This window comes from Coffea eugenioides, unplaced genomic scaffold (genome assembly GCF_003713205.1).
Source record: "Coffea eugenioides isolate CCC68of unplaced genomic scaffold, Ceug_1.0 ScVebR1_3595;HRSCAF=4978, whole genome shotgun sequence".
NCBI classification, from domain to species: domain Eukaryota; kingdom Viridiplantae; phylum Streptophyta; class Magnoliopsida; order Gentianales; family Rubiaceae; genus Coffea; species Coffea eugenioides.
In genome coordinates, this window is record NW_020864187.1 from 638,534 (window position 1) to 665,265 (window position 26,732).

Here is a 26,732-nt window from a genome sequence, read left to right on the forward strand (position 1 = left end):
GTAATGAGACCCTTGGTTCCGGTGTACTCGATTATTACCAAAATGACTGAATGGTGTGCGGGCCCGGTTGGGGTATGATGGGTGGAAGGAATGGAAGTGAAGTGAAGTCTACGGTTTGGTACTTTTAACATTGACGGAGGGTCAATGAGGTTGGATCAAGAATGTAAGCGTGGAAATGGGCTCTTGAGAGCCGTCCGTATCCTTTTACCGAATTGTTTTGCTTCTTATTTGAATATTTGCAATGAACGATTATGCTTAAGTGATCTTGGTTGATTGTGTGATAGTTGCTCACTGAGCTTTAGCTCACACCATTCCATTTGTTTTCCTTACAGGAAAATAATCACTTTTGGAAGCTCATACTTGTTGGTTGCCAAATTGAGCCATGTATATGTCTATTTTGATAGCTCTTTGCATGAAACCCTAATGTATGTTGGGTTCATCTTTTGGATTGGCAAACCGAACCTTGTATGCCTATGATGAATAGTTTTTGACATGCCGATGTGGTTGTAAATGTTGAATGGCTATGTATTAAGGTTTGGTGGGATCTCGGATTCCACTATTCCAGGCATGAGTCATCGTTTTCATTTTTCTTATGATTTTGTTATTGTGGTTCTTGTGGCTTGTTCGAGCGCGCTTTTATTTTCCCGAAACGTTCTAGATCGCGTGTAACTGCCCGTAGTCCTGGTGAGAGTTGGGCAGGCAGTCCGCTAACCCCTTTGGTTCGCCTTAGGGGAAGGTGGGGCTGTCACAGTAGCTGCCCATAAACCACCTGAAAGGGAGTGATTTTTGTAGCTGAGTGGTAGTTCATGTTGTAGCAGAATTCAGCTAGGGGCAGCCAGGAATGCCATGTACGAGGCTGTTCACTTGTCATGCATCGCAGATACCCTTCCAAGCACCTATTTACCACCTCAGTTTGCCCATCTGACTGAGGGTGGTAGGAACTAGAAAAGTGTAGCTGGACCTTCAAGAGCTTGAATAGCTCTGTCCAAAATTGGCTGAGAAAGATCGAATCCCTGTCGCTCACGATGGTCTGAGGGAGTCCATGCAACTTAAAAATGTGATCCATGAAGGACTGAGCAACCTCTATTGCGGTGTAGGGGTGAGAGAAGGCGCAGAAGTGTGCATATTTGCTTAAACGATCTACTACCACCATAATGACTTGCCTTCCTTGAGATTTTGGGAGGCCTTCAATGAAATCCATCGAGATGTCTATCCATACTTTTGTAGGTATTGGCAAAGGCTGTAAAAGACCTGGATAAGCTGCTAAATATGCCTTATGCCTTTGGCAGATATCACAAGCAGTAACGAAATTGTAAACATCCTCGTGCATGTGTTTCCAATAAAATGTCCCCTTTAGTTTATGGTATGTCACCAGAACTCCAGAGTGTCCTCCAAAGGAACTTGTGTGCCAAAATTTTATTATTTTGTCCCTGAGCATTCTGTCAGCCCCTACTACTAGTTTTCCCTTCCTTCTCAACACCTGGTTGTCCCCACTATAATGCTTGGCCCTGGAAGTGTCACTCGAGATCAGCTGCTGAATTGTTTCTTGTACCTTAGGATCTGATTGCCATAATTGCTGTATCTCGGATAGCAAATCAGTAGTAATACCATGGATTGCCCAAGAGGTGGCGGTTGCATGAGGTTTCCTGGATAAAGCATCAGCTGTGACATTTTCACTACCCTTCTTGAACTGCACCGCATAGTCATACCCCATCAATTTGGATAACCACTTCTGCTGGCTTGGTGTTGAAATTTTTTGCTCCATCAGATATTTGAGGCTCTGATGATCAGTTTTGATGATGAAATGTCCTCCTAACAGGTATGGTCTCCATTTCTGTACTGCATTCACAATGGCTAACATTTCCTTTTCATAAACTGACAGGCCCTGGTGCTTAGGTGGTAGAGCCTTGCTAAAAAATGCTAGTGGTTTCCCCCGTTGTAGCAAAATAGCCCCAGTGCCAGAGTTGGAAGCATCCGTTTCTACCACAAACTCCTGAGAGAAATCCGGTAAGGTTAGTACTGGAGGAGATGTCATAGCAGCCTTCAATTGATCAAATGCTGTAGTGGCTCCATCATGCCATGCAAAGGCATTCTTCTTGAGCAGATCCGTTAAGGGCCTTGCTATCATCCTATAGCCTTTAATAAACCTACGATAATAGCCTGTCAAACCCAAAAAACCCCTCAACTCCTTATTAGTAACAGGTGTAGGCCATTGATGAATGCTCACAATTTTCTGAGGATCTGCGCTAACTCCCTCTGCCGAAGTCACATTGTGACAGCCCCACCTCCCCCTAAGGCGTACCAAAGGGTTCGGCGGACCGCCTGCCCAGCTCTCGCCGGGACTCAGTCGAATCTCAATTAAATCCGGAATGCAACCAAAGGAATAACATACAACAATCCAAAACTTAAGCGAAACTTATATACATTGCTATCTCAAAAGGAAGTACAACCATCAAATGTACAAAGGTTCTCAATTCACCATACAACCAGCCCGTGCCAAGCACTAGGGCGAGAACCATTACAAAACCAAAGAAACCAGTCTAGGTTAGACTCTACCGAGCTCTCGTCCTTGCTCGCCATCTCCTGTTAAGGAAAACAAAACTAAAGGAATGAGCTAAAAACTCAGTGAGGTTCTGAACACATAGGCAACAAGAAATTCAATGCATTCACTACATATAACCAATAATTCAAGATACAAATACAAAATAAAGCGATAAACATATTCATTAAAAGGATACGGGCTCACAGGGAGCCATATATTCGTTCGTTCGTTCGTTCTCCTGTCATTCCCCTTATTCCTCCGGTCAATTAAATAAAATGCATTTTTGGTAAATAAAACCCTCGTTCGTTCTTTCGTTTCGTTCACCCCCTCCTGGAAATTGGTCAGGCTCCACCAACCTACAAGGTAATACTCGAGTATACCAACGTTCACACCCAGGGTCACCATATCGCCCGACCGAGTCCGCTTCTGGCTCGAGTCGATCGGTAACGAAGGGCAGGGCCCAATTCAACCAAACGGCTTACATTCATGTGCAACTAGCATTTAATCATTTAATCATTGAAAATTTCACATTTATTTAGGTCGAGTGCGATAAAGTACACACTCGCCTAGAAAACTCGTTTTAACAATCATTGAAAGCACTTAACACATTATCAATCAATAATAACAAGCCAATAAGTCAAGGAAATATACCAAACAAGGAACACTCACCTATTTAAGCAAAATAATATCCAAGGTATCCTCCCGGATAACACTCTCAATCGCCAAGAAACCCTAATAATAGCCATGAGAAAATATTACAGTTAAACCCCTCTAAAGTTTAAGGGAACCCAAGAAAATCCGAATAACTACTAGTACAAAATATAAGTATAGTTTTGGAAGTGAAAAGAGTACATTTAAACCAAAGGCTATGAGTAAAATATTTGTAAAACTTATGCTTGCTCGTAAAACTTTGAAATCTCCATTTAAGTCGAAGTGACAAAGAAAACGTACTCCAAACAGTCATTATTTTATTTCTCAAGGGTATAAGTTCGGCCAAGTCCTTACTTATATACCTCGGTAAAAGAAGGTGCAGACATCCTAGATGGTTCAAGTGATATTCACTCTTAACCCTTACTCAAGTTGCAAGTATAGTTCTCTAGTTCTCGAGCATAAATTTGGGCAGCACGCCTTTTATGTTTACTTAATTTTCCAGCCATTTATGGCTTCATTATTTTCCTCAGCCAATCCCAAAGTTATACATAATATAAATTCATCACAATAGCCATTCAATAGGCTCAAAGTCATATGAGTACAAAATCAAGGTAACAACATGTGCAGAAATGAGCTTTAGTAAAAGACAGATTTGATGGGTTTTGTGTAACGGACACATCCGAAGCTACGCTTATTGGATTGGGATGTAATTTATACCGTTTCGAAGATAAGACAGAGGGCTACAATTTTTATGAAGACCACTTAGTCCAAATTCTAGTGTAACCTAGTCAAATTCCCAATTCCCAGAACCAAGTTCCAACTAATCGGCTAATTAACCATACTACGTTTAAATGGCCATATCGCAGGCTACCAAAGTCCGTTTAAGGTGTTGTTGGAGGCGTTGAAAAACTAAGACAAAGATATACAACTGTCATGAAGATCACTTAGTCCAGTTCTTACCCTAACTAGGTCAAATTTACCAAAACAGCTCCAGATTTTCTAGTTCGAAATTCACTGCAGAAATCAACTAGCAGTCCTGCTTTATTCACTCATATCTCAGCACACACAACTCCAATTCAGGTAATTCTAAAGCCATTTGAAAGCTAAGATACAAGGCTATAATTCTTAAGAAGACATCATCAACCAATTCTTTAATATTCCTGGTCAAACTAACCACTTACAAAGGCTGATTTTCATTTTCGGACAGAAACAGGGCAGCAGGGGTATTTTGGTCTTTTCATAGGCTACATTGCTCCGATTAAGCTGAAATTTTGTAGGAAACTATAAAACATCATTCTATACAACTTTTATGTTTTGTGCTAAGGCTAGTTCGGCCTCTAACAAGGTGAAATAGAACCGGGCAGAAGCAAGGCAGGTTATCATCCAAGCTGGAATTCATGCATTCAAGTGCTAATCTTCCACAAAACAACATCTAAAGCAACTAAAAACCACTAATAAGCAATTAATTGAAGTAAAGAAGAGGTTCTTGGCAAAATACCTTATCTCCCTATGAAAGATGGTAGCTTAGGCTTTGTTCTCCAAAAATAACTCCACAAACACCTTGGAAACTACTTGGAAAGTAAGTTTTATGGAGTAGTTTGCAAATTAATCGGTTGAAACTCAAGATTTGGGCATGAAATTGAAGTGGAAGATGAAGAACTCTCTTGGTTTATCTCTCACTAATTTCAGCCAAAGGAGACAAGAAAATGAATGAATTTTGGTAAAAAATCTGATTTTAGTAAAGTTACCAGCCTTGGTCAAAAGTCCAACTTCTAATAGCATAGTGACACTTGGCTCCTTTTAGGGTTTTAACCTTATCCTTTTGTCTACCAATAGTAATTTATCTAGCTAACTTCCAATTGTCTCCTAGCACCTTGTAAAAGAATAATACTTAGCACAAAAATCACTTAATCACCAAAATGTTATCGCACTAGCGTGTCCCACGTCCATAACGCACTTCAAATTTAACCCGAACTAACTTATACTAGAAAAAATGGTTGGAAAAACTATATTCACTTATAAAGTGTCCAGAAAATTAATGTAGTAAAATAAAATATGAAAAATGCATGAAAAGGAATAGAATTAAATGGTATAAATTAAGAAAAATTTTACGGGCTCTCATATTCTCTCCCCCTTAAAGAAATTTCGTGCTCGAAATTTTCCTTTTAATGGGATCCATCAAATCTAAAGTAACCAATGGTCTACGTCCTCAGAAGAAACGAGGGTCTTCATTCCAGTCATTTCTCTATTTGACGGTCCAGGGTCGGTCTGGGTTGGCTGCTGGGTTTCTTTCTTTTCGCGCAATTGAACCGGGCAATTAGCAATCCGATGCTCGGCGCTCCCACAGCGCAGACATCTTCCCCCCTTTTTCCAACAACCCACTTCAATATGATTGGATTTTCTACAATAGCTACAAAATGGAAAAGGAATTGAGGTTTGATCTCTTCGTGAGATACCTCTCAGTGGTCCTTTTCCACTCGGGTCTCCTCCTGGAGTATCCTTCCTAAGTGTCTCCAAAATTTTCACACCACACGCTCCACGACCCTTCTTAGCAAATGGCCTACCTTGCTTATCCTGTTCTGGCCTTTGACTCTCAAGAGATGCTCTCCTTTTCTTTGCATGGAAGGTCTTCACTTGTGGCCTTGCAATTTCTGTCCTTTGAGTTTTCTCTGGAACCCCCATAGAAGTAGTGCTTGGTGCCATTGCTAAGGCCTCCTCGAAAATTCCTTCGTATTTCCTTTTTAGCTCTAAGTTCTTGTGCAAGAGCTCAATTTTCTCTGAATACTCGTGCTTCCATCGCCATTCCCAGTATGCGGCTAGTTTCTTTTGGACTTCTATTTCGTCTCGAAGAACCACGATTTTCTTATACATCTCAACCCAATGTGCCATCTCACAGAATTGCTGGAACTCAGATGATAGCCTGTCGGGCAAAACAATGGGTCATAATAAATTCTTAAATACAAGTGGCACTCTCGGTCCGTGTTTTGTTCAGCTGTTGTTTCCCCTTTCTTCTCTTGACTCTTGGCCTCGCTTTGTTCCATGGCTATGACCATGTCCGCGACTACGATATACTCGTGCTTCCATCGCCATTCCCAGTATGCGGCTAGTTTCTTTTGGACTTCTATTTCGTCTCGAAGAACCACGATTTTCTTATACATCTCAACCCAATGTGCCATCTCACAGAATTGCTGGAACTCAGATGATAGCCTGTCGGGCAAAACAATGGGTCATAATAAATTCTTAAATACAAGTGGCACTCTCGGTCCGTGTTTTGTTCAGCTGTTGTTTCCCCTTTCTTCTCTTGACTCTTGGCCTCGCTTTGTTCCATGGCTATGACCATGTCCGCGACTACGTCTTCCTTCCATATATATATATATATAGTTTTTCCCCTCCCTCTTTCTTTTCTTTTCAAAAGGGTACATTAATGAATGAATGCAGTAAATTGACTAAAATAACAAAATTCAACATACCAAATACACAAATAAACATATCCGCACATAACACGCCATATCAAGAAGACAGATAAGCAAATACACAAATACATATCAAGTTGGCCAGATAACCATGTACACAAACACACATACTAACGTTAGGTGGTAGCAATATACGGGCGAATCAAAAGGAAAAGGTGAAGTCGTCCCAGTCTAGCTAAGATAACCCCGTCGGTCTCTCACGTCACTTACTATCCAAACTAGATGTCCATTGACCTCTTGTACTCATTCTAGCCAGACAAAGCCTATTCATGTTTCCAAAATGCAAATCTCACCCCGCCTCAACTCTGGAGTACTCGGGTACAAGAATCTGAAATAAGACAATTCACGTCTCGAGCTGGCCAGTCCCAAGAGTAAACTATCTACAATCGAAATTCCTCCCTGACGTACCTATCTACGGTCCTCAGATACCACAGGAAAGATTTAAGGCCTATAATATTCACAATCCATAGCTTATGCTCGAACGAGCACTTAATCCTTCATACCTATTCACCACTCAGTCCAGGCTCACTCCGCGCAGAGACCACGCGAAGCAGGCTCTGATACCACCTGTGACAGCCCCACCTCCCCCTAAGGCGTACCAAAGGGTTCGGCGGACCGCCTGCCCAACTCTCGTCGGGACCCAGTCGAACGTCAATTAAATCCGAAATGCAACCAAAGGAATAACATACAACAATCCAAAACTTAAGCGAAACTTATATACATTGCTATCTCAAAAGGAAGTACAACCATCAAATGTACAAAGGTTCTCACTTCACCATACAACCAACCCGTGCCAAGCACTAGGGCGAGAACCATTACAAAACCAAAGAAACCAGTCTAGGCTAGACTCTACCGAGCTCTCGTCCTTGCTCGCCGTCCCCTGTTATGGAAAACAAAACTAAAGGAATGAGTTAAAAGCTCAGTGAGGTTCCGAACACATAGGCAACAAGAAGTTCAATGCATTCACTACATATAACCAATAATTCAAGATACAAATACAAAATAAAGCGATAAACACATTCATTAAAAGGATACGGGCTCACAGGGAGCCATATATTCGTTCGTTCGTTCGTTCTCCTGTCATTCCCCTTATTCCTCCGGTCAATTAAATAAAATATATTTTTGGTAAATAAAACCCTCATTCGTTCTTTCGTTTCGTTCACCCCATCCTGGAAATTGGCCAGGCTCCACCAACCTACAAGGTAATACTCGAGTATACCAACGTTCACACCCAGGGTCACCATATCGCCCGACCGAGTCCGCTTCTGGCTCGAGTCGATCGGTAACGAAGGGTAGGGCCCAATTCAGTCAAACGGCTTACATTCATGCGCAACTAGCATTTAATAATTTAATCATTGAAAATTTCACATTTATTTAGGTCGAGTGCGATAAAGTACACACTCACCTAGAAAACTCGTTTTAACAATCATTGAAAGCACTTAAGACATTATCAATCAATAATAATAAGCCAATAAGTCAAGGAAATATACCAAACAAGGAACACTCACCTATTTAAGCAAAATAATGTCCAAGGTATCCTCCCGGATAACACTCTCAATCGCCAAGAAACCCTAATAATAGCCATGAGAAAATATTACAGTTAAACCCCTCTAAAGTTTAAGGGAATCCAAGAAAATTCGAATAACTACTAGTAGAAAATATAAGTATAGTTTTGAAAGTGAAAAGAGTACATTTAAACCAAAGTGTTTATCTCAATTCATATCTTTTGATGATTACAAAACATTTGGATGTTACTAATACTTTTTTATAGAAGATCCTTTTCAGAAATAACACCAAACAGGAAAAGAAGAGGATGAAGAGCACTGAGAATGATGTCAGACGCACAAAAGGAGATTATCAGACGTCCGATATCCTTTGAGTATCTTCGGACGTGTGAAGAACTTAGACTCGGACGTCCGACAACCGTTGCTGTTTTTCGGACGCAACACTCTAGACGCATCGGCCGTCCGAAGAAATTGAAGAAGAAGTTCCAAGTGTGCATTCTACCCTCGGACGCATGATCGGACGTTCTAAGAGATTCAAGAAAACTTCCAGAACTCATTGATCTCGTTCGGACGCATAAAAGCTAAACATCGGACGTCCGACAGCACCAACGGCTAGTTGACTCTTCAACTGCCTTCTGTCCGTTGACAACATTAATTGAAGAATTTTCTGGTCTCCTATAAAAAGAACAAAGTCAACCACATCAGAACAACTTTGCACAACAAGCCTACATCAGATTGTGAGTGATTCTAGTGCTAGAATACTCAAAAGGAACATTTGTACTCTTTGCTTGTGTAATCTTCGTGTAGTTTTTCAAGTGTGACACAGCTTCTTCAATAGTGTAGCATAGTGAGGGTTTGCGAGTATTTGTAAAACTTCCTTGCTTGACCAAGTGTGGTTTGGGGCAAGAAGGAAGTGATCCCTTCCTTGTACACAAAAGATTGGTTGCAAGTTTGTTCAACTTGAAGTAACTTGGTATATAAAAGTGGTGTTCAAACCTCAGTTGTGTTTGAAGCCTGGTTTGTTTCTTTACTTTCATTTACTGCTTTTCTACATAAACTGTTCTTCTCTTCATCTCACGAATACTTGTGCTCTTGTGTTATCTCGTTCATTGGGAGGTATTTGAGAAAAGAAAGGTAGTCTGTGAAAAAGTGAACTATATCTTAGCAGGTTTTTTGAAAGCCTAATTCACCCCCCTCTTAGGTTGTCTTCGATCCTTACAATTGGTATCAGAGCTTGGTCTCCTAGAGATTAAGCTCAAGCGGCTTGGAGTAAGATGACAACCAGTCATGCTATGTTTGTTGAGGGGCAATCTGTTACTAGGCCTCCCATGTTTACTGGTTCCAATTATGTTAGTTGGAAAGAAAGAATGATTATCTTCTTGCAATCCATTGATATTGAGCTGTGGTTTATTGTGAATGAAGGACCGCATGATGCTAACTTTCTTGATGCAGAAACAGGTTTGTTGCGGCCAAAAACGAGAGCTGAGATGAATGCTCAAGATAGAACCAATCTCACATTGAATGCCAAAGCCATGAATGTTCTTTATAGTGCCTTAGACTCAAATGAGTCAATTAGAGTAAAAGGGTGTAAATCTGCCAAAGAAATGTGGGATAAGCTAAGAGAAATTCATGATGGTAGTGACAACGTAAGAGAACAGAAAAAGTCTATTCTGGTCACCAAGTATGAATCTTTTAAGATGGAGCCTCATGAAAACATCGACCAAATGTATTGTAGATTTAATGATCTGATCAAGGATTTAGAGGTGCTTGAGAAGGAGTACTCTCTAGGTGAAAAGAACAGAAAAATTCTGAATGCTCTATCAAAGGATTGGAAAAGCAAAGTGACTGCCATAGAGGAAGCCAAGGATCTAAATTCCTTATCCATTGAATCTCTGATTAACTCTCTAACTTCTTACGAACTGAAACTTAAATCTAAGATGCAGGAAGAAGAAGACACAAAAGGAAGAAAGAGTATTGCTCTGAAAACCTCACAAGATGAAGATGAAACAGCCTCACTGGATGAAAATGACTTGGAAGGTGATGACAGTGATATTGCACTCATCACAAGAGGCTTCAAAAGATTTCTCAATAAGAGAAGATTCAGGAAAGGCGGATCCAGCAATTCCTTCCAAAATCAGACTAATGACTTCAGAAATAGAGGGAAACTAGAGTTCAACAAGAAGCAAAATGATAAATGTTTTGAATGTGGCCAACCTGGACATTATGCAAATGAGTGTCCAATGAAGAAAAAGAAGGAAAACAAGATTGAACGAAAACCAAAGTTCAATAATTTTCAAATTACCTGGAATGATTGCAACTCAGAAGGCGAAGTTGAAGAAGAAGAGGAATCTGCTCAAGTGGCTTTCATGGCTATTGGAGATGAAGAGGTAACACAATGCAACTCTCAAACCGATAGTGATAGTGAATCTGATGATGATGTTAATTCTTTTCTAGAAAAAATGCATAACAGATTGAAAGATTCCTATGTTAAAAACAAGGAACTGAAGCAGAAAATTAGCTTTCTAATACAAGACAATGCAAATCTTTTTCGACAAAACAAATGTCTTAAGTATGAAAATGATAACCTGAAAAGGACTGAGTCTGTTGTGCTTGCTGAACTTTACAAAAAGAAAAATTACTGTGACATACTCAGAAGTGAGCAATGCAGCTTAAGAAAAAGGATGGATGACTTATGTCAATTGTTACATCATTTGAAACAGAACCATCTTCAAAAGAATGACACTGTACCTTATGTTAATACTCATCAAATAAGACTGAACAAAAATACAAATGAGTTTGCTATCCACAGAAGAAGGCAAGTCAGATTCATTAAACCTGTTCATTTGATTGATCCAATGTCAGTATGCAACTTTTGTTGTCAATCTGGTCACATGAATAGCAACTGTCATGTTAAGAAAAACATGAGGAATGGCATGAAATGCATGTGGGTAGTTAAACATAATACTAACTCTCAAGGACCCAATATGTAAAGGGTACCAAGTATTATCTTGTGGGTTTGTGTGTAGGTGAACCAGGATAACATTGCTAAAAAATCAAAATGGTTCATTGATAGTGGATGTTCAAGACATATGACTGGTGATGCATCACAATTCATTAAACTCAAGCAAAAAGCAAGTGGAAAGGTAACATTTGGAGATGATAACAAAGCCAAGACTGTTGGTATTGGCGATGTTGGTAAGAATGATCAAACTTTTATCCACAATGTTCTTCTTGTTGACAATTTGAGCTACAATCTGTTAAGTGTTAGCCAATTGTGTGATAGGAATCTGTTTGTATTGTTCAAAAAGCTTGAATGTCTCATATTTGACTCAAAGTTCAACATTGTTTTCAAAGGAAAAAGAGTTAATGATGTCTATGTAGTTTTTCTTGAAAAAATTGATTCTTCATATCTCAAATGTCTCAAAGTAGCAAATGAGGACCCATGGTTGTGGCATAGAAGGTTGTGTCACTTCAATATGGATTTGCTGAAAGAAATTTCTAAAAAGGAACTTGTTAGAGGTCTTCCAAAAATTAGATTTGAAAAAGACAGAATCTGTGATGCTTGCCAATTTGAAAAACAAGTCAAGGTTTCTTTTAAACCTAAGAAATGTGTTTCTACTTCAAAACCACTTGAACTTCTGCACCTTGATCTGTTTGGTCCTACACAGACTGCAAGCCTTGGTGGTAAGAGATATTGTTTTGTAATTCTTGATGACTATTCTCTGTCGCGCCCCACTTTTCGATCGTCGAATGTGTGTGTGTGAAGTGCGGTGTGTGAACGTGTGCAAAGTAAAGTAAAGACCATGGGACTTTGGAAAGCGACGATTTGGCCAAAAAATAGTTTTAAAAAGGGTTTTGAAATGAAAAGTTTGGAGTCGCCACTTGGTAATGGTTTATGGTGTACCAAGTCACCCAAAAATGAGTTTTAAAGTCAAGTAGTAATAAACCCTTTTTAAAACGACTCCTAGTCTACGTAAACCAAAGAAAAAGGTTCGGGAGTCACGTTTGACAAAGGGGAAGGCAAGGATAGAATCCAAGGCACCCCTTTGACCTAGCCAAGGCTAGTTGCGTTGATTTAATCAAAGATTTTCTTGTTTTAACCAAAGAATTTATTACATTTGAGTGCCCTACATGAATGCAAACCCTAGACCTAGGGGAATTGGGGGAAATTTCCCTTCAAAGGTTGAGTGGTGCCAATCACATTAATTGTGAAGCCCAATATCAATCCTTTGAAGAAGTCACGAATAATGCAAGTGGGATGCAAATGAATGGAATGCATGCGTGCAATGTGAGGACATGAGTTTGAAAAAGTAATAAAAGAAAATAAATATGTAAATGAAAGTGTGCACGTGAGTGGGCAATGTACGGTATGTGAAATGATAATATGAAGTGCATGTGTGCAAGTAATGATAAAAGTGTTCGTGTGCAAGTGAAGAAACTCAAGGGTGCATGTGTGCAAAAATGGGAGGAAAAGTGTTCATGTGCAAGTGAAAGGATAAAAAGGTGTACGTGTGCAAATGAGAGGGAAAGTGTTCATGTGCAAGTGAAAGGATAAAAAGGTGTACGTGTGCAAATGAGAGGAAAAGTGAAAGTGTAATGATGGAGTGGACTTAGAATGCATGAGCCTAGGGAATTCATGCATATTGGGACGGGGAGACCTAAATCGTGACTCAATTTGCCCTTTTATAGAGAGGATATAAGCGTGCTAAGGCTTTAGAAAAAGCCACACTCGTCTATATCCCATATTTAAGGGGACTCTCAAGCAAATGAACCCTGTAACTAGCATGAAATGCAAAAATTCTAAAATGGAGGGAAAAGGGGTTCGAGGGGCATGCAAAATGATAAAACTAACAAGAATGCATGATATGTGGTGAACAAGCAAATGATGTGCTAACGAGGGGAAATCCCTAAGGGTCTAGCATTGGACTAGCCCATTCCATGAATTCCGACTAGCGTTGGACTAGCGGAAACGTACATTCATCCATTCCATTCATTCATGGCTACGAAAGCAAGTAGACATGCCAAAATACTCGTAAACACATAGCACATAGCACTTAGCATGCTCGACTAGATGCCAGAGCCTAATAAAGCAATTTAACATGTAGCAACAAAAGCAAGCAACCAAGGGGAAGAGGAAATGGACCAAATGCTCTTCGAGCCCTATCTATTACAAGCCAAGAGGTGTACACATACCCCATAAAAGCATAAAGGGGAAGGGGAAATGGACAGATGCTCTCCGAGCCCTATCTATTACAAGCCAAGAGGTGTACACATACCCCATAAAAGCATAAAGGGGAAGGGAAAGTGGACCAGAGGCTCTCCGAGCCCTATCTTAAATAAAAGTAAAAGCCAGTAAATGCACGCAGGAAGGTAGGGAAAGCGGAGTAGGCATGCAATTTCACATAACACATAGGAGCACATAGGGTCAAATAAACTCAAGAATATAGAAGTTACCTCCCTTGCAATGGAAATCGAGTAAATGAGATATTAGCTTCAAAACAATAAAAAGGTCAAGGTACCAATTTATTTGGCAAATAATCACAAAGGATAAAAAATAAGCATGAATTTGAATCAATTAAATCATGTCAACAATCCACATTTAAGAAGTTACAAGAAGAAAGGACCTGATTGCACAGATTGACAAAATTTGGAGGTCAAAATTAAAGAAAAACAAAGTTTAGGGGCCTATTTGCGATTAAATTAGGGACCCAATTGAATGAAATTGAAAGTTGTTGGGGCCATAGTGAAAGCACTCGGAAGTCAGGGGACTGGAATGAAATTTCGTTATCAGGCTTCTTGGCAAAACAGGCCATTGGGCCATTGGTATTTATTTCGTGGGCCAAGACCCCTTACCAGCCCACGAAAGTCCAACACAAATGGGAATGGGCCATCTTATTTATTTGTTTGGGCCCAAACCTCCTTAGCCCAATCGAAAACCTTAAGAGCACAAGCAGGCCAGCCTATCTTCAAGTCCGAACAAAATGCAACTAAAACAGATGGGCTTCATTCCTCAAGCCCATGTCACAACCCAGAAAAACAAGTCATCAATCCACTTATCAAACCCAAACAAATTATGCTTACCCACAACCCAAATCATAATACCAAACCTAACAAGATTAGCAAATCAACTAAAATTATTAGGCCATAATTATAATCCAAATCTCAGAATTAATCTATCCAACAAATCGCATAAAATATGCAAACAGAGGAATAAGCTTAAGAGGGCAAAATTAGTTCAAATTTCCAGATTTTTGGGCCATGGAAACATTAATTAGAAGCCAAGGGGTTGGACTGTAATTTTGGAAACTATTTGCATGTAAATTCCATGCAACTACGTAGAAAATTTGAGCTTCTGCAATTCATGTATGAAGCTTGCTGCAATCCTATCTTCTGTTATAGCAACAACAATAGCAACCAAAACAAAACACTTGATCTTGCATAAATGAAGTCTTTTCATGTAACTCTAATGCTTAGCCATCATTATAACTAGATAACATAGGATTTGGAGCCTAACATAAGATCATGCAGCTGGATGAATCTACTCTATTCTACAACAAAAACTGGAAATTATCTAACAAAGACAAACAGCCATAAGCCACGGCAAACTTTAAACAACTATCTCAACAAAGATCCCTCCCCAAGTTCCCATCAACTTCATCATCCCCAAATACTTCATCATGCATGCAAGAGCCAAAACGAAGATGATTTCTATGCAAATTTGGTACAAAAACCATTCCAGCAACAAAAGACTTTCAGCAACAACGAATGAAACTTGCTGCAATTTTTGCAAGCTTCTCTAACAAAATCATTCGCAAACTCAAACAAAAAACTATACATTTGTCAATCTAAAAACCACAAGGACTTCATCCCATTTTAATTAATGCAATCTAAACAAATCGTCTGAGTATCCAAACAGAAAATCTCACAACAACCGAAAACTAGACAAAGGTCAACATCTTGTAGCTTAAGATGGAAACGTCAAAAGCCAACATTCACTTAACCAATCCCCAAGACCATTGAGCATTGACCCATCCTAATCTTTTGATGAATTCAAACCACAAAAGACAGCTTTTTCGCAATATCAGAAACAAATAAAACCCGAGGAACAACAATTCATTCAAAAGAAAAGGAAAAGCTCACGCAAGAATTCTGAAATTTCATGAAAGTTTTAGCCAAAGGAAATTGTTTCCATCTATAAACAATGAGGGACGTAAACGAGTATGGGAGAGGCTCAGAAACGATCACCTGAATTGCTGGGCCGAAACAAAAGTTTCTGCTGTGTTTTCGTTCGGTGCAGTGCAGGCAGAGCGGCTCCTTTGTGGCCAGATTTGACGATCTTCCCGTTGTTATTTGCGAACAATTTCTGAACAAGAAACCTTCCCCTTACTCCCCACTTGGTGCAGAAACAAAAATCCAATCGGATTGAACAACCAGACCGGAGATAATCATGCCGCAAGGTGTGCCGAAAATCAGCCCGTTCTGCCGAAAATTTTGCAGAAAATTTCTTCTTCCTTTTCTGATTTTCTGTTCGCCTTTCTACCCTAGCCGCTGCTCCTTTTCTATCCACCCTCTCTCGGTTTCTTTTCCCTCAAAGCTCCCCCGGATACTCAAGACTTCATCCGACCTCCCTTTCAAGTTTTCAGCCGCCAACCTCCTATGTTGCTCCTTTCTTCACTCTATCTCTCCAATCCCAAACTCTCCAGCCGTCTCCCTCCTCTCAAGTCACAGACTTTTCTCAGATTTTTCTTTTGTCGGTTTTTCCTTTTCCAAACCCTCAACCCCAGATTCTAGCTGTCAACCTCTCTCCCTTTTTTTCAGTCGACTATCCCCCCTTTCTCTTTTGTTTTCTTTCTACCGTCGTTAACTGCCCCCTCTCAGTTTTCCTTAGCCGGCCGTGTTCTCTTTCTCTGGTTTTTTCTTTTGCCGTTCGTTCCTTTCCTTTTTCTTTTTCGGCTATCAACCTCTCTTGGCTTTTATATGGAACATCAACCCTAAACTCTCTCGGTCATCTCTCCTAAATTGCAGCTAAGGAGCTGCCCTGAGTCCTTCTTTGCAAGCTGCGATAAAACGCAGCTTGCATGCCGCATTACAATTTTTTTTTTTTTTTTTTTTTTTTTTTAAACAACTTAACAAAATATAGATAACTAATTAATAAAAAAAAAACTAATGAAGAAAAAATTAAATACAACGAGCGGAAATAGACATAAAAGGATAAAAATGAAATGCTAATTTTCTTTTCTTTTTCTCTCCTCTTTTTCCCTTTTGTTTCTCTTTTTTAAATAATTTAGCAAAAATGATAATAAAATTAAGTAAAAACCAACAATTTGATTAACATCAGATAAAAATAAATAAATAAACTAGAAATAATAAACAGCAAAGTTGCAATTTTTATCATTTTTCTTTTCCTTTTTTTCATTTTCAATTTTCATTTTTTTCATTTTTCCCAAGAAAACATTGAATTATCAAAACAATTAAAACATATTATTATTATTTTTTTTTTTGAATGCTTTTCTTTTCATTTCGAGAAATTCTATGCTAAAACTTAAAAATAATAAAACTATAAACTAAAAACTAAAAATCGAATAAAACTAACACGACAAAATAAAAAACTAAAAATAAATAGTAAATGAAATTACACCAAAAATTTGGTGTCTACAGTTTGCCCCTCTTTGTCTGAGTTTTGAAAAAACTTGAGACAAAGAAGTAGACACCAAATACTTACCTGTTTTATTCGGCGGCGAACGTCACGAACGGTGGACGTTTTAAAAATGGGGACTGACCCCTTTGACAAAAATTTAAAATGAAATTGGCTTAGATGGGAAATTAAAGCGGGATTGACCCGAACAAAAAATTAAAACGGGACTGGCCCGAACAAGAAATTTAAAACGGGACTGACCCGAACAGAAATGTAAATGGGATAGACCCACGGGATAGACCCGGACAGGAATTTAAATGGGATAGACCCACGGGATAGACCCGAACAGAAATATAAAATTGGGATAGACCCACGGGATAGACCCGGACAGAAATTTAAATTTGGGATAGACCCACGGGATAGACCCGAACAGAAATGTAAAATTGGGATAGACCCACGGGAATTGGTGATGCAAATGAAAAAAGTGAAAAGAAGTGTTAATGGGACTGACCCATGTTTGTTAGTGGTGCAAATGAAAATTGAAAAGCACACTAGTGGGACAAACCCATGCTCCAGTGGCGGTGAAATGTCTTGACAATCGGACAATGGGATCAAACCCGAACCTGCCGTGAGAACTTGATTTGATTTTTTTGATTTTTGATTTTTTGATTTTTGGATTTTTGCTTTTTGATTTTTTTGGATTTTTGGATTTTTGATTTTGGATTTTTTGGATTGGATTTTTGATTTTTTTGGATTTGGATTTTGATTTTTTTGGATTTTGGAAGGATCTTTTCAAAATTTGCCCCAGTATGATGAATTGGTCAGTGAGACGACATCTGAGCCTGACGGGGTGTGGACGGTCAGCGGGATAAAACCCGGTCCTGCCGAGATTGGCGGGATAAAACCCGGTCCCAATGTGAGATAAGCGGTCAGCGGGATTAAACCCGGTCCTGCCGAAATAAGCGGTCAGCGGGATAAAACCCGGTCCTGCCGAGTAAGCGGTCAGCGGGATAAAACCCGGTCCTGCCGAAGTAAGCGGTCAGCGGGATTAAACCCGGTCCTGCCGAGATTGGCGGGATAAAACCCGGTCCCCAAAAGCGGTCAGCGGGATTATACCCGGTCCTGCCGAGATTGGCGGGATAAAACCCGGTCCCAATTTGATAAAAAACGGTCAGCGGGATTATACCCGGTCCTGCCGAGATTGGCGGGATAAAACCCGGTCCCAATTTGATAAAAACGGTCAGCGGGATTATACCCGGTCCTGCCGAGATTGGCGGGATAAAACCCGGTCCCAATTTGATAAAAACGGTCAGCGGGATGAAACCCGGTCCCAATTTCAAATATTGTGTCACCGATCTTCCGATCTGTTTTAGGGTATTATTGTTTTTCTCAAAATTTTGATTCAGTCCCTTTTCTTCAGCTCAAACCATGCATATTGAATTCTTGAATGACATCTCATAGCTCCAAATTTGCCCCGGTTTCGTTATTTGAAACGAACATGGACCTGCAAAAGAAATAAACAAATAATGCCACCGCCATCCGATCAATTCCTCCTTCAAGAAATGTGTAAACATGAGTACTTTGATGTTTTGCCCTTGATATTCCGAATCTCAACTTTGCTCTGCGATCTAATCAAATTCCATTGACTTCGCATGCTAATAAGGCCCTTAGTATCCAGGGATTTTCAATAAATCAGGGGGATTGAAATCTAATGAACCCAAAGAGATAAATAAAAGTATGAAACTCATGAAAGAATATTCTATTTACACAACAACATGATAAAAACTTCTGTAACATGAAAACAATCATTTATTTTGAAAGAAAATTTATTTTAAAGCAATGAATCTATGAATTTGACAATTTATGCTTGAGAAACCAAAGTGTTCCGACTTCGAATAAAAATGCCACGTTTGACCCTTTAGATATCATCCGCCTGGAGTTCAATGTCGGCAATAGGAAAAATCGCCATGCGAGGAGGAATCCCAAATGAACCGAATCACCAGCTTTCTAAACCCAACCTCACTTTTCCTCATGAAATTCTACCTTAGCGCCCTTTCAGGTTTTCACTAAGGCTACTTCCACTTTCTTTCTTTTCATTTTTTCTTTTTTCCTTTTTTTTCCTCTTTTTTTCTTTCTTTTTTTCCAAAAGCGCCCCTTTTTGAATTTCCACCTGATGAACAAATCTTGCCAATAGCCTTTATCAACTCAAAAAAATGTGTTTTAAGAAATAATGGCATCAGTGCGACAACCCTTCCCTTACAAAATAAGTGAAGGCGTACTGACCTCATTTGCCATGTGACTTAGAAAATTTCCTTAATAGAGGTGATGTCAAAGAACGGAAGCCAGGACTTTTTGGCTTTTGTAATGGGGTCTGGTGAGGTGCTTAGAAAAGTTAAGGCTTGAAAGCGGATTTTTCAAAGTGGTTTAAATGACCTGAGATCGCATTATTGCAAACCCCCTTTTTTAGGGTTAAACCAAATTCGCCCCAGTTATTCTCAATTTGAGGCTCTCTTTTTTTCTTTTTTGATTGATTTTTCCTTTGGCTTTTTGCCATTCCTTTGAAATTTTTGAAAATTTGCCCCAGTTTATGTTTGACCGAGGTTCTTTCTTTTCTGTCTTTTGCTTTCTGTTGTTTTAGCACTTTTCACCTCTTGGGTCTTTTCTTTCCTTTTTCAACTCAAACTTGCCCCAGTGTGGGGTTTGCGATTCTCAGGGGTTGCCAAACGAAATATTTTATTCTGAAGGCTCAAAAAGGATAACTAAGGATAAAATGTCTCAAAGGGAAAAGAAGAGGGCCTGACTTTTATTCCGTTCTTTGCATTAACCCTTGAAAGGAAACTTTCGTTTTTCAGATGAAGAATTTCTTACACATATCCGAATTGATCGGCTGAGGGAAAATTTGCCCACTCCACTTCACGTGAGAACTAGTACTCTGCCATGCGACACCTTCTTGATGGTAAAAGAACCTTGCTCATTCACGGTGAAACCTCTCCTTTTTCTTTTCTTTTCCTTTTCTCTTCTTTCTTTTTCTTTCTCATACCGACACAAATTACCTCAATGCTTTATTTCTTTGGGCCATTCTCTTTTGATAGCACTGACAATAGCAAATGGCATTCAGATGTTTCTTATCAAGTGACTATTGAAATCGTTATCCCATTTCAGCTTGAGTTTCTCTTTATACCATTTGTGTTCCTTTGAAACATTCACTGATGTCTTTTTGCTATTCCCCTCATTTTGAAATCAAACTTCGGAACAGTGATATCCAAAGAGTCAGAGGATTTTATTCTCGGCCATCTGAAAAGAATGGGTAAGTAATACAGTATATATGAAACTGTGTATTTTCAAAAGAATGACAAAACGTCATAAGGACAAAAAACACGCTATTTAATCCTAAAAATTTGCATTAAAAGGACGTTGGAGTTAAAACTATTTACAAAAATGAAAATGCAACATGAACAATGCAAAATGATTTCTCCCATAATTCATAATCAATGGCAATCCCCTAGATTTACCAAAATTCCCTTCAGAAGGGAATGTAACTTGCAATCCACTTTTAGATAACTTCCAAGCGCGAAAAGGCTTCTGGATTATTCCATTCTCCCTCACAGTGTACTTGATATATTTCTCAAAACTCTTCATCAGTGATAATAGTCTCTGCAGTATCTTTGTACGCAGGAAAAGGGTTTTTGCTAACACCTGGGCCTTGTTCTCCTCTCCCTCTCAAAATTATGTCTCCGGCCTCAATCATGTCTTGGATTTTATGTTTAAGAACCCAACAATTGGCAGTAGAATGTCCAGGAGCTCCAGAATGATAGGCACAAAAAGATTGGGGATCATAACTGGGGGGAACTCCTTTAGTATAAACTTTGGGAGGTATTGCACCAATTTTCCCCGCGGCCTCGAGCTGCTCATATAGTTGATCAAGGGGCCGACCTAGATTGGTAAAAGTTCTATATCGGGCCGGGTCTTGGGTGCCAGTGGCTTGATGATAGTTGTAGTTCGGGTTGACGGGTAAAGTGGATTTTGGATGATAAGGAGGGCGAGGTCTGGTTTGAAAGTTAGGTGGAAAAGTATGATATGGTGTAGTGGGTATATTTGGGTAATTTGGCCGAGGTCGAGGATGGTTAATAGTGGTATGATAAGCAGGTTGAAGGTATGGTCGGTGTGGATAATGAGGTGAATAGGTGGGAGATTGCTGGAATCTAGGTCGGAAAGCAGGGCCTCGACTCGAGACAAACGAAGCTTCCTCTTCTCTCTTTTTGAACTGGGATTTCTTGTTATTGCTATCTTGACTTTGCATTGCTTCCACTTGTGACTTCAAAGCTAAAACATTAACAATTTTCCCTGCTTTTATAAACTCGTCATATTCTTCCAATTTATTGACAATCTCTGCAAAGGAACACCCAGTCATTCGAAAAATTTCCTCAAAATAGGGCGGGTCATGAGCTTTGATGAACGTGCGAATAATCTCATTTTCATTCATGGGAGGCTCTACTTTGGCAGCCAATTTTCTCCATCTTTTTGCATATGTCTTGTGGTCCTCCGATGGCTTCCTTTTGGTTCCCTCAAGTGTGGACCTCGTTGGAGCAAGCTCGCAATTGTATTCATACTGCCTCATAAAAGCGGTTGACAAATCCATCCAAGATTTCATATCCTCAGGCTTCAAATTGGAGTACCAATCCAACGCGTCGCCTTCTAGACTCTCGGGAAATAGGCGCACAGGTAGATTCTCATCATCTATCGGCTTCCCTAGCTTGTTTGCAAACATCCGAAGGTGTGTTTTGGGATTGCTATTTCCATCGTACTTGCTAAATTTGGGCGCTTTGAAACCCATCGGCAATTGCATATCCGGAAACAAGCATAGTTCGCTGTAGTCTAGACCTCCTTGCTTGCTCACACCTTGACTTTTCCTTATAAACTCCTCAAATCGATCTAATCTCTTTAGCAAGTTCTTGTCCATCGGTACAGATGACTCCCCAACTTCAACTTTTCCTTGAGCGGCGGTATTGAGGATGAATGGCTCAGCGGTGGGATAATAATGAGGTCCCTGTGATTCGAATGGCATGCTCATAGTAATTGGCGGATAATTTTGGGGAATTTGGACATGAGGAGGGTTAATTTGGATGTTGGGTGCATAAATAGGTGGTGGGCCATGAGTGGGATATGTAAAGGTTTCTTCAGGTGGATTCATAGCTTGTGAAGTAACAGAGATTTGAGCATAAGGTAAAAGTATTGGTTCAGATTGGGCCAGGGGTAAGGATTCATGTTGCTGCTCACCGCTAGCCCCTCCAGTGACCAATTGATCGATTACGCGCCGTTGGGTCATCATTTCAACGCTCAGCTCATTAAATCGGCTGAAAACTTCACTCAGCTGAGCTCCCAGATTCGCCAAGTCAAACGGTGATGTGGTTGCAGGCCTATCAGATGACTCTGGATGGGTACTCATGTTTACACTATCTCTTGAAGCTCGGCTACGTGATCGAGTGATAACGGGGCTTTTCCGGGTAGCTATATTTAAACATTACCTGAAAATATGAGATGACTTGCTTTTAGATTTTAGCCCTCGCTTAGCTTTTTCCAAAAGAATAAAGAAAAAAAAAAAGAAAAAAGAAAAAGACAAGAGTTAGTAAATATCCAAAAAATTCGGATGCATGTCCTATTGAGGGAGCCCTTTTTGTGCCAAGGGTAGGCCTAGAATGAAAATGCAGTCCTCCAGAGCATGCACTATACAATACCTGATGGATCTGATCAATTCATTGAGTGAAAAATAATTTGAAAATTTTGGCCAAATGAATGAAATGTACATGATTTATTCAAAATCGGCCAAATCACCCCTAAAAAAAAAAGTCAAATTGGTCGAATGAATCGACGATTTATTCAAAAATCGATCGGATGATCCTAGAAAGGGTAAGTTGGTCAAAAGACCCTAAAAAGGGTAATTTGGTCAATTGAATTGATAATTTATTCAAAAATCGACCGGATGACCCTAAAAAGGGTAAATTGGTCAAATGAATTGGATGAAATGAATTTATTCAAAAATGATTAGATTGTACTACAATTGAATGAATTGAAAACAAATGGATTGGATAAGATGGATGATTTGTTCAAAAATCGATTGAATTATTCGCCCACCGGGTGGTTTCAAGAAATCATTACAATGCCTTGGTCTATGAGCCTCTAAAATCAAAATTTGGCCTCTATATTTATCGTCTCAACAGTGAGGAATCATTTGTGAATTTTCTTCGAATTAATGTCCTTTTACGCAAGGGAATTTTACCAATTTTGAGAAAATGGCCAAAAAGTGATTATTAGATGCTCATATTCCAAAAATTGCTTCATGAGAATGATCGGATCTTTACCTTACCTTGTGCACTACCCCTTCGGATGGTACGAGAAAGGTAAACGTGCAAGTCTCATTTGGATTATATATCCGAGACATGGGGTGGTTTATTCCTAACACGGGATCCCCTAAATGGCATTCCCTTTCTAGGGTGGATGCATGATGCCAGTTATTAAAGCGATGTAAATATGTGACAAATATGGCCTAAAGGATATAAATAATGCAACGGGGGGAAAAAGGTCTAAAATGAAGTGTATTTATTGAAAATCAAGTGCAATAACTGAAATTTAAACATGTGAGCTATCTAGTGGGTGAGTCACTAAAAGAGTGCCCAAAAAGGCCTCTTATTGCTAAGGCACATGAATGCAATCCAAGAAAACAAAAGAATGGTTAGTGCAATTAATAGTACACATAACACATTGGGAGCAATTAAGAAGAAGAAATACAATAAAGCAGGTAGAAGGGGTGGAACCCCTTCCCTCGTGCCTAATGTGCTTAAAATAGGGTGAGGCTGACTCTAGCCTAGGAAAATGCTAATATGGATGCATGAGGCTGGGGTTCACTAATGCCTAGACTCGATAAAGCTTCGGCTCCCAAGCCTTCAGACCTAAAGGCGAAGGGTCATCACTCCCAGGGCCTTTGATCGGTGGCTCGAGTGATCCCTTAGGTAGCGCTATGGGCGCAGAGCACACCAGCCGCCTACCCAAGGCGATCGATCCTAATCCTACAAGGCGGTGTGGGAAACGCCCACGAAAAACAAAATAAAATGGGATAAAGCAAGTAAATATGCACGTATGAAGTGTTCCCCTATTTTGAGGGAAGGGGTTGAGAACCACGCGAGGCTCTAAAGGTGACACACCCCCTCCCAAGTGCAATGCAAGCGCGAGATAAATAAGTAAACATACATCCAAACATACATTCATGAGTCGAGGGATTGGTTTGAGACGCGAGTGATGCAAAATCCTAAAAAGGAAAAAAAATGCAACCCTAAAACACCCAAATGTAATATATGAAAAGGTTAAAAGAAGGAAAAGGTTGATTAAATCAAATTTGCTCGGACTCTCGAATGTCCCCAGTGGAGTCGCCAACTGTCGCGCCCCACTTTTCGATCGTCGAATGTATGATGTGTGAAGTGTGGTGTGTGAACGTGTGCAAAGTAAAAGTAAAGGCCATGGGACTTTGGAAAGCGACGATTTGGCCAAAAAATAGTTTTAAAAAGGGTTTTGAAATGAAAAGTTTGGAGTCGCCACTTGGTAATGGTTTAAGGTGTACCAAGTCACCCAAAAATGAGTTTTTAAAGTCAAGTAGTAATAAACCCTTTTTAAAACGACTCCTAGTCTACGTAAACCAAAGAAAAAGGTTCGGGAGTCACGTTTGACAAAGGGGAAGGCAAGGATAGAATCCAAGGCACCCCTTTGACCTAGCCAAGGCTAGTTGCGTTGATTTAATCAAAGATTTTCTTGTTTTAACCAAAGAATTTATTACATTTGAGTGCCCTACATGAATGCAAACCCTAGACCTAGGGGAATTGGGGGAAATTTCCCTTCAAAGGTTGAGTGGTGCCAATCACATTAATTGTGAAGCCCAATATCAATCCTTTGAAGAAGTCACGAATAATGCAAGTGGGATGCAAATGAATGGAATGCATGCGTGCAATGTGAGGACATGAGTTTGAAAAAGTAATAAAAGAAAATAAATATGTAAATGAAAGTGTGCACGTGAGTGGGCAATGTACGGTATGTGAAATGATAATATGAAGTGCATGTGTGCAAGTAATGATAAAAGTGTTCGTGTGCAAGTGAAGAAACTCAAGGGTGCATGTGTGCAAAAATGGGAGGAAAAGTGTTCATGTGCAAGTGAAAGGATAAAAAGGTGTACGTGTGCAAATGAGAGGGAAAGTGTTCATGTGCAAGTGAAAGGATAAAAAGGTGTACGTGTGCAAATGAGAGGAAAAGTGAAAGTGTAATGATGGAGTGGACTTAGAATGCATGAGCCTAGGGAATTCATGCATATTGGGACGGGGAGACCTAAATCGTGACTCAATTTGCCCTTTTATAGAGAGGATATAAGCGTGCTAAGGCTTTAGAAAAAGCCACACTCGTCTATATCCCATATTTAAGGGGACTCTCAAGCAAATGAACCCTGTAACTAGCATGAAATGCAAAAATTCTAAAATGGAGGGAAAAGGGGTTCGAGGGGCATGCAAAATGATAAAACTAACAAGAATGCATGATATGTGGTGAACAAGCAAATGATGTGCTAACGAGGGGAAATCCCTAAGGGTCTAGCATTGGACTAGCCCATTCCATGAATTCCGACTAGCGTTGGACTAGCGGAAACGTACATTCATCCATTCCATTCATTCATGGCTACGAAAGCAAGTAGACATGCCAAAATACTCGTAAACACATAGCACATAGCACTTAGCATGCTCGACTAGATGCCAGAGCCTAATAAAGCAATTTAACATGTAGCAACAAAAGCAAGCAACCAAGGGGAAGAGGAAATGGACCAAATGCTCTTCGAGCCCTATCTATTACAAGCCAAGAGGTGTACACATACCCCATAAAAGCATAAAGGGGAAGGGGAAATGGACAGATGCTCTCCGAGCCCTATCTATTACAAGCCAAGAGGTGTACACATACCCCATAAAAGCATAAAGGGGAAGGGAAAGTGGACCAGAGGCTCTCCGAGCCCTATCTTAAATAAAAGTAAAAGCCAGTAAATGCACGCAGGAAGGTAGGGAAAGCGGAGTAGGCATGCAATTTCACATAACACATAGGAGCACATAGGGTCAAATAAACTCAAGAATATAGAAGTTACCTCCCTTGCAATGGAAATCGAGTAAATGAGATATTAGTTTCAAAACAATAAAAAGGTCAAGGTACCAATTTATTTGGCAAATAATCACAAAGGATAAAAAATAAGCATGAATTTGAATCAATTAAATCATGTCAACAATCCACATTTAAGAAGTTACAAGAAGAAAGGACCTGATTGCACAGATTGACAAAATTTGGAGGTCAAAATTAAAGAAAAACAAAGTTTAGGGGCCTATTTGCGATTAAATTAGGGACCCAATTGAATGAAATTGAAAGTTGTTGGGGCCATAGTGAAAGCACTCGGAAGTCAGGGGACTGGAATGAAATTTCGTTATCAGGCTTCTTGGCAAAACAGGCCATTGGGCCATTGGTATTTATTTCGTGGGCCAAGACCCCTTACCAGCCCACGAAAGTCCAACACAAATGGGAATGGGCCATCTTATTTATTTGTTTGGGCCCAAACCTCCTTAGCCCAATCGAAAACCTTAAGAGCACAAGCAGGCCAGCCTATCTTCAAGTCCGAACAAAATGCAACTAAAACAGATGGGCTTCATTCCTCAAGCCCATGTCACAACCCAGAAAAACAAGTCATCAATCCACTTATCAAACCCAAACAAATTATGCTTACCCACAACCCAAATCATAATACCAAACCTAACAAGATTAGCAAATCAACTAAAATTATTAGGCCATAATTATAATCCAAATCTCAGAATTAATCTATCCAACAAATCGCATAAAATATGCAAACAGAGGAATAAGCT

The 26,732-nt window shown here is 39.8% G+C and overlaps 1 protein-coding gene across 1 annotated transcript; it reads right to left on the reverse strand.

The window, feature by feature from the left end:
• Nucleotides 1–20,431: 20,431 nt before the first annotated feature.
• LOC113758073 lies at nt 20,432–22,252 on the reverse strand. Its single transcript, XM_027301104.1, has one exon. It carries the CDS (start codon nt 22,250–22,252, stop codon nt 20,432–20,434), a length of 1,821 nt encoding a protein of 606 aa, XP_027156905.1.
• Between the last annotated feature and the right edge of the window lie 4,480 nt (nt 22,253–26,732).